The sequence below is a fragment of the Gymnoscopelus braueri genome (assembly GCF_963280865.1).
Source record: "Gymnoscopelus braueri genome assembly, chromosome: 14".
Lineage (NCBI taxonomy): Eukaryota > Metazoa > Chordata > Actinopteri > Myctophiformes > Myctophidae > Gymnoscopelus > Gymnoscopelus braueri.
The window spans coordinates 9,305,216-9,314,570 of record NC_137619.1 but is presented as its reverse complement, the minus strand read 5'-3'; the positions used below and the strand labels follow the sequence as shown (position 1 = coordinate 9,314,570).

The following is a 9,355-nucleotide window of genomic DNA, read 5'->3' as shown; positions in this document are numbered from 1 at the left end:
ATGGTTTAAAAAAAGGAAAGAAAACTAAAAAAGGCCAAATAATGTCTTCATTATGTTAAGAGCTATCTCTAAGCAAATAGTATTGTACAAACTGATAAGTCAGCTATTTTCTGCAAGAGCAGGACAAGTACAGAGCTGACCCCAGTGAAGTTCACTAAGTATAAAGGGTTTAGGTGGTTAAGAACTGTAAAGAATATTAACCTCACGTTAACCTCTCATGCATACAGTATATTCCATAACACAATGGAAAGCAGTAGCAGTCCAACCATTTGGGGACAGTAACATTTTGAGCTGCTTGTTGTTTAATGGGAAATGCAGTGGATCCTTATGAACCGCATGTTCATTCACATAATGCACATGTATATGTCACAGGGAGATCGAAGAACCAGGGCGATTGAAGACAGAGCGCTCGTTTCTGGCATGGGGCTTCGGGGCGAGGCGGGGCTTTGATGCGACGTGGACCTGTCTGTTGTTGTTCCCCCCCACGTAGCAACCAGGAAGCTACGCTAGGGGAACGCTGAACACGCGTTCACACGCACGTGATAATAGTTATTGTCCATGACGGAGGCGCGCCAACTCAGCAGAGCTTGAGGCCGAGGAGGCGCGCCCTCGCGCCTCCAGGCGCGAGTGCCCGCGTTGACCGGCCGATGCTCTGATGAGTCGAATCAGCGCCGTCCGAGTTGTGAACCGATAGGGACAGAATAGTTCTTTTCATGGATCACTGTGTGTGTGTGTGCGTGTGTGTGTGTGTGTGTGTGTGTGTGTGTGTGTGTGTGTGTGTGTGTGTGTGTGTGTGTGTGTGTGTGTGTGTCAGGGAGAAACTAAAACAAAAGCCAGAACACAACAAGTATCTTAACAGTCATGCTTTCAATAAACCAAATTGAAGAAAAAATCCTGGCTTGCGCGTGCGTGTGGGTGTGTGTGTGTGTGTGTGTGTGTGTGTGTGTGCGTGTGTGTGTGTGCATTTATTTGGGACGCCTGGCTCGTGGCTCCCTCTAGTGTTGTTTCTAAATTGAACGCATGAGCGCGTGCGCGTGTGCATGCGCGTGTGTGTGTGTGTGGTTGCGGCCATATATGTGTGTGCACTTTAGTTGGAAAGCCTGGCTCGTGGCTCCCTGTTGTTTTTTCTACAGAATTGCTGGTTGGGTGGTAAAAACGAGCGCGCTTTCTTCAATCGCCCTGGTTCTTCAATCTCCCTGTAACATATACACTCATGGGGATTTTCATCAGGATGGTGGACAATTATTTCAGCATTTACTGTAGTACACTCAAAGTGACTGCACCTTTCAACACCATGGATGGTTGTTAGAATGAGTGGACATGGTTTTCCATCTCAAAGCGTGTACAGTAGTATCCTGGCAGATATTGTAGCTGTACTGTACACCCTCGCAGATCTGTAGCCTTTGTTTGTAATAATGAACAGTTATTAGCCCGTCTAGTTTTTTTCTTGGCATTCTGGATTCTGTTCCTACTGTACTTGGAACCAGGTTTCGGTACCCAGCCCTAATGATCCCTAACATAATGAATCTAACATCAGCTGCGACTCAATCTCCTTCACCACTTTAGCGTTCTCATCCTCGTCTTCTCCTTTGGCGCTCGCCGGCGTGTCAGGGGTGAGCGTCTGGTGCGACACTTTCACTCCACACACGTCCCACGTCTCAGGAAGCAGCCCTTTGTTGAACAGCAGCGAAGCCAGGTAGGAGAACAGCAATATGGCGACCATCGAGCTGATCATGCAGATGGTCCTGATTGGAGCAGCTTGGACGTAAGCGCCGTCCACCACAGTGCATCCTGGGAAGCAGATGGCGGCCGGCAGCCCTATGGATGGCTCTCCGAACAGCAGTCTCAAGAGCACGCCAGTGAGACAGCCCAGGACGGCCCCGTAGCCGTTGGAGATCTCACAGAACAGGACGCAGACGAGTTGCGGGAGCATGAGGGTGTAGGTGAGGTCCGCGCGGAGCATCCAGAGCAAGAGGGCGCTGTTGTTCTGGAAAGTGAGGCACGTCCCGGCCAGCCCGAATATCACCACGGACGTCCGGATCACCCACTGGACCTCTCTCTGCGACGCCTGGGGCCTCAGGATGCTCCTGTAGATGTTGGAGGTGAAGACGGAGGCCGCAGACAGCAGGGAGGAGTCTGTGGACGACATCACGGCGGCGGCCACGGCTCCGATGCCGATTATAGAGACGGCGGGCGGGGTGAGGTACTGCAGGGCGATGGGAAGGATTAGACCCGCCTCTCCACGCTCAGCCGGAGACGGAGATCCATAGGAGGTCAGGCTCCAGTCTGTGGATGCAGCGGCTGCACCCAGCAGGATGGGAGGGATTCCAAAGGTGGGCACGATGAAGGCAGCGGTATAGCAGGTGATCTTGGCTGTAGACGAGGACGAGGCGGACAGGGTCCTCTGGTGGAAGTTCTGAAGACCCAGGTTCCCCAAACTCAGCAGTAAAAAGTCATCGATCCATTTCCACGCCTGGTCCGGCGCCACAGCACCGATCCAGGGGGGCTGGAAGGTAGCGTTGACGGCCGTCTCTGTGATGTCGGATGTGGCGGGGTTCGTCAGGGCGTACGGGACACACAGCCACAGGCTGATGAAGATGAGGATGAGTTGTACGATGTCAGTGTAAGCCACAGAGTAAAGACCTCCCAGCAGGGTGTAGGTAATGGCCACGGCGGCGGAAATCCAGATGCTTACAGTGTACGGCAAGTCCAGGATCACACTCATGGTGACACCCAGCCCTATAAGCGTTCCCGTCACCCACAGGATTTCAGACGCGAGTGCGGCCAGCGACAGCACGGCCGTCGGCACTCTTCCATACTTGATCTGGAAAGGGTCCATCATGGTGACGTATTTCTTGTCTCTCATCGGCTGGGCGAAGAAAAGGGCAGCGACGATGAAACACACGGTCGCTGTGAGTGGCATGATTGCCCAGACTAGCCCCATGGAGGGGTTGTACACGGCCTCCGTTATGCCCACGATGAAGCCTCCTCCCACCCAGGTAGCCGTCATGGTGAACATCCCCACCAGCAGGCTGATGCTTCGGTTGCCCAGCAGAGCCATGTCCGTCTTGTCCGCCTTGGTCTTCTTCGCTTCCCTTTTGGACTTGAACGATGCCCAAATGCCGGTTCCCAGAATCAGCATGTAGAACATGATCATCACTATCACTCCAGCGATGTTTAGCGCCATGATGGAGCCTTTCTACCGCCCTTTAATAGACTTGAAGGTCCTTCTCGGGATCCAGGGCACACAGTGGTCTTCTACCAGATGAATGCACACCTATTCCGATAGCCTATGCTCACTTGCCCAGGTATTATTATTATTATCTATGATAGTGCAATTCATGGTTAGCTTGTACATGCAGTAGTACTTGGCTCTTTCACACCAGTACATTTATTTATTATGCAATTAGACAGATGTGCCTAGGTAATGATGTTTTATACTCATATCAGCTTGGGCTGAAACATCGCCCAAATATGGATGATCATAGTAATGACATCATAGACACGTCATAGATTGCCCTCCAAGAACGTTTAGGTAACGGTATTTCAGTGCCTTTCAACCTTTTTTGTGTCCAAGGCACACCAAAGTTTGTCGAGCTCAGTAGGCACACCCGCAATGAGTTCTGAACTTGTAGATCAACCATCTTTGCTTTTCTTTTGTGGATAAAAAATAAATAAAAAAAGAATCACCTATAATGACATACCCAAAATAATTACACCAGTTTGGAAGTGCTGTCGAGCAGAAACCAGCTAACTCCATTTTGACACTTTTGCATTTTTTTCCCATAAATCAGTGCTATTGAAAAACCTTTACGTCTGTGTGTTGGTAAAAATAAATATTGAACCAATGAAAAGTATTAAAAAGCACTTATGACAAAACCAGCTAACTCCACCAAAGGGGGTGGAGTTAGCTGGTTTTGCTGACTCCAGGCTCCACCCCCTTTTGACCTCCAACCTCATTGTGAGTTTGGAGGTCCATTCAGATGTTCTTATCAATGATGAACAAAACCTCCTAATTCCACTTCATTTCCTGAAAAAAAATTGTTTTTGGAGTTAGCTGATTTCTGCCCAACAGTAGAGATATATTTATTTTAGGGTATAGAATTTGCCTCTGTATTTGGAAATGAGTAGGCTACTGACAGTAAATAAAAAAACGTATCCATAACCTTTTGTATAGCAGTATAGATTGCAATAATATTGTGTGGTTGTCATAAAATCTTAAGGGACACCTGTGACCTGGACTTGTCTCGTGGCACAGCGTCCAGTGTGCCTCGACTACTGGAGGTGTCACCAAAAAGACTGGTAACATGGCTGTTACACAGTAAAGGAGTGTGTGTCTGTTCCCACCAAGCACTACAACTAAAAATCCTTCTAACTGAAGTGGATGGCAGAGCCCACACCATAACTATAATGACAACAGTGGTGATTAAACAATAAGTTGCGGTTTAGTTCTCGTTATAGTTATAGTGCTTGGTGTGGACGGGACTTAAGACTTTAAATAATCATATGCATTGACAGAATAAAAATAACAATAAAAATAACAATCCACCATTAGGCAGGCGAAGAAACTTGTGTCTGACCCCTCCCATGTACTATACCATGAGTATAGGCAAAGATGGTTAATTTAGGAACATACACCATCCCAATTGTAGCCACTATTGTGGCAAAATGGTACACAAATCCTGCAAATGGTCTCCTAAGTGGGCGCCGGCGCCTGACGGCAAATCTCGCGAGAGTGTGTTGCTGGGACAGAGAGAGGTCGATATAAAGTTGATTTACTCCTGATTTGTCTCTCTGAAAAAAGCCATTTTAGTTTGAAAATCTTGGGAATATTGTGTGGCTTGTGACGATCGGGTCCAATATTTAGTTCAGTGACCATGGGGCTAAAGATTCAGAAGCTGTGTTCACGTTCACTCTTCCATTGGAATTAATAGACTCCAGCCTGCTTCCGGTCTCCTAAAAAGGCGTCCGCCTACTTCACGCAGATACAGGAAGTAAACCGGAGATGGCATGTCTTGCCATTTTTGTCTTGGGTATAGAGCGTCGCAGTTCCCGCCCACTTCCTGTTTTTTTTGGTGCCGGAAGAAAAAACTCAATGCATTTTTCCATTGACATTTCCAAAAATATTTATATCTATTAATTTAAGCCTCGAATCAAGCCATCATGACATGACATGAATCATGACCATAAACGTTTGATTCTGTGATTATTTTTTTTTGAAAACGGCAAAACAAAGGGTATTTATTAAATATAGTATATCATATAATTAAATATAAAATAAAAATAAATCACAGAAAAAAACGTTTTATGGTCATGATTCATGTCATCTCGTGATGGCTTGATTCGAGGCTTAAATTAATAGATATAAATATTTTTGGAAATGTCAATGGAAAAATGCATTGAGTTTTTTCTTCCGGCACCAAAAAAAACAGGAAGTGGGCGGGAACTGCGACGCTCTATAGGTTATTGCCGTCAGGTATAGGAGATATATGCAGGGTCCCTGCGTGGAGCTATAAAAGGTTCAAGCTATATCTCATTTGTTGGGGTGATATATTATGGTGATTATAATAAATTAATGTGTATAATGTTAGATGTGTCACCGTGTGATGTATTGTATCGTGTGCAGCTGGTACTCGTCTCCAAGACACATTTATCCCCGGAGACGAAATAGAATGACTTTGAACAGCTGAGAATCAAAAGAAATATCCACAGAATACAACTTGGAAAATAAAACTATTTACAACTCCTCACCTCCCCTCCTCTACTGTCGGCCCCTTATTGCGAAAAGGGGGGGAAAAGGGGGCGGGGAGGAGTGTATATCAATATTTTCACTATTTGTATTAATTAAGTAATTACATTTTGTAATATTTAGACATTAACACGCCCCAAATATGCCCAACACTCTTATGAATTTCATGCCGGCCGCATCCCTGGCTCCCCCTGGTGGCCCCCACCTTGAAAACCACTGTCTTACAGAACAAAACATCTGTCTCGCTCACCTTTTATCTCCCCCTTTTGTTCTCATCTCCTCTGTCAGTCTGTCTCTCCTTCCATTTCTGTCTCTCTGTGTGTTAATATAAAAACAATGTTACAGCTGCTGTTACAGCAGCTACCCAGGGCAGTCATATCCTGTCTGAAAAAGTCTGACGGATACATCTTGATCACATGACCCCAGAGATAATGTGTACTGATTTGAGTTTCGAAACTTTCGGACAACATTTGAGTTTCAGACAAAATCTGCAGGACTAGTAGCAAGAAGAAAAACACACAACATGGCAGAAAATCTAGTATGGCACAATTGGCCAGAGTTGTGTTATGACCCAAGGAATCCAGAGAAGAAAAAACGTTTTCATATACGCCCACGGTTCAAGAGTTATAGGCCAAAATATGTGCGTGAGTGAGACTGACCGATGACCAGCGCGGTTTTTACATTTACATGGGAAACATTTGGTTGATTGATTCAACCAAACGGTCTAGAGAGACTCTTTTACAGTCAAAGGAATCGTCTGCACTCACAGCATTCACTGAGTGCTGGGAATTCCTGTAAAAAACAACACCTGTAAAAGAATCCTTCTAGACAAGTGTGCACCCCAGTAAGAAACCATCAACCACTTGAACCCCTGCATGTCTATTCTGGGGGGAACATTTGCCAAAAATAGCAGATCTACAAGCCCATAACAAGCTAAAGAGAATTGGTGTTGATGGAAAAAAGCGGTCAAAGTACAGTTATAACTCAAGGCTGACAGGAGTCCTTCAGGGCTCTATACCAGTTTATTTTCTGTTTTCTGTTATTGTGGGGAAAGCTTTCGCTGAAAATAGCAGATCGACAAGCTCACAACGTGGCTATTTTCAGCGAAAGCTTTCCCCACAATACAGATGCTGGGGTTTAAGTGTTCAAATAAGTTGGAACGGGGCTCGCATGACAGAGCAGAAAAAAGCAGGTCAATATCCAAAAAAACACAAACCTTTCCAGTGGTTTTCATCTTCTACTCCGTTCTTCTCCTTTGCACAGATCTGTTTCCTGAATTCCTCTTCCATAACCTCATGTCGAAACCTGTTACTATGATTACGATTGTGTCAACAAAAATAGCAGCAGATGCAGATGTGTACAAAATGGTGCAGCAAGAGAACAGTAACAGATATAGGACATTGTGCAAATCTTTGCGGTCTGGCAGAAACCTTGTTTCTCACTCTTTCAACCTTTTTATGTTTTTTTTGTAAATGAATGCCCGCCGAGTAGTTCATCATGCGTAAGTGTCGCACAAAAGTACTGAAAATAACCGATTTACAACGCAATGCGTTGTGAGCTTGTATATCGGCTATTTAACTATTTTTAAATGTTCTTAAAATTAGTAATACAAATGGAACGGTTTGACACACAAGGTTTCCACCCGACAACGACAAAATAGTGTCAAAGAAACCAACTCCCGCACACACTTTTTCCTCTTTTCAATCAACGTTTCGGCCACAAGACCATCAGGATGAAGATCTGTGACCTGAGATAATCTCGTTATTGCTCAATTTGAATTCCTCCTTGATCTCAGCTCTGCTTTTGACACGGTTGTTGACCATTCCAATTGAAAAACAAGAGGGCGGCTCCCAACTCACTATTAAATGCTCCAATTTTTCACAGCAACAAGCAATACGACATTTCGACTTTGTGGTCTTTGTCAAGTAAGTGCTGCTGTACTTACTTGATCAGACAGGTTTAGACCAAGGTTGATTTTTCATTTGTTCTTAATAAAATAAGTTCAACTCACAGCATGAGCATGGACTTTATCTCTCTTCTCTGAAGTCTCCATGTCTGTCCCTCGGTGTCTTTTCACAGACACACAGCTGATCAGTCTCAGGCTACGTTCACACTGGCAGATCGAATCAGATTTCTTTGTCTATTCAGATTGGAATCAGATTTTTATCAAGTCTTAACAGTATCAAATCACATTGAAACAGATTTTTCTGAATCCAATTTGAACCATGTGTTGTGAAAATTTGATTAAAATGTGATTTCCAATTATGTCTCAGTTTGGACACCGAAGCCTAAAAATGCATATTGTCACTCTTAGGCAGAAACCGTGTATCTCGATATTTCATCTTTGTTTTTTCATAAATTAATGGCGTTTTCTATACTTTGTCATATGTTGCACTTAATTAGTGAAAATAGCAGATGTACAAGCTCACAATGCTTCATGACGCAACACATTGTGAGCTTGCAGATCGGCTAGATACCCAAAATACTGACACCAGGTTGAAAGTGGTGGAGTGTGTCTGCAGGTTTTATAAATATTTAACCAATCAAAAGTATTGAATACAGGATATTTTTTCCCATTTCCTGAAAGGTAAATGGGACATACAAAGGTTCCACCCCAACAGCAACACAATATTTTTGGCTCGTTATTTTGTATGTATGATATGATGTATATTCAACTTCTGCGTGGAATACAGAACATTAACTCATCCCAGATACAAACCGACCGGATTCAACAGCTACAGAATATTCTACTAAGAATTCCAATGCTGAGATATTTCAGAATGTAATACTTTAGTACTTCAGACAAAAAACTTTTGAACACCAGTCGTGAGAATTTGTGATTAAAGCTCAAGTTCTCAAATATGCTGAATAGATGATATGACCCCTGTTGCAGTCTGCTACATATGGACAATGTGCTGTATATATGTATGGTACATCAGTGGTCCGGGGACCCCCAGGGGTCCATTACGAGTTTAGGGGTCTGTAACGCCGTGCCTGTACAACCATTTGCCAGAGCCATTAAGGTTCCATTTGAACAGTCTCAGATGAGGGTCCATGGTCTAATGCATATCAAACTGGGGGTCCTTGAAATTCAAAAGGTTGAGAATCACTGCTGTACAAACGCATGGCGCCACATTCTCACTCCAAACTCGTCACAAACTGTGTCTTGGTCGGGACAGCCTTGGTGTCAGAGGTCAACTCACTTGGTACCCCTGTAGGGTCGCTTGTCAACATTCAGGGTTATTCTGCATCATGCGACACTTACTGTAACTCAGACCCTTTAGAGCAGTGGTTGTCAAACCTTTTCATGTGAAGGACCCCCAAACTGATACGTATTTGGACGTGGACCCCCATGTGAAAGGTTTTTGTGCCAGGGACGAGAAGATTTAGTTAATAAGATTAGATTTAGTACTGAATTCTTTAACTGTCCATTACTGTAGTAGAGGGAGAGAGTGAAACCCATCTATGATCTGAATAATTTTTCTTATACATTCTCTGTGACACAATAGTGACATTAAACTGTTCCTTATTTTGATGGGGGGACCCTCTGAAACCCCTCAAGGACACCTGGGAACCACCAATGTAGACTCAATGTTGAAAAACACC

The 9,355-nt window shown here is 44.4% G+C and overlaps 1 protein-coding gene across 1 annotated transcript; it reads right to left on the bottom strand.

Moving 5' to 3' along the window:
• Positions 1-1,513: 1,513 nt before the first annotated feature.
• Positions 1,514-3,187, bottom strand: LOC308100496 (high affinity choline transporter 1-like; the record flags this gene model as incomplete). The annotated part of the gene is made up of 1 exon (XM_080449561.1): positions 1,514-3,187. One exon carries the CDS (start codon positions 3,185-3,187, stop codon positions 1,514-1,516), a length of 1,674 nt encoding a protein of 557 aa, XP_080305687.1.
• Positions 3,188-9,355: the final 6,168 nt, after the last annotated feature.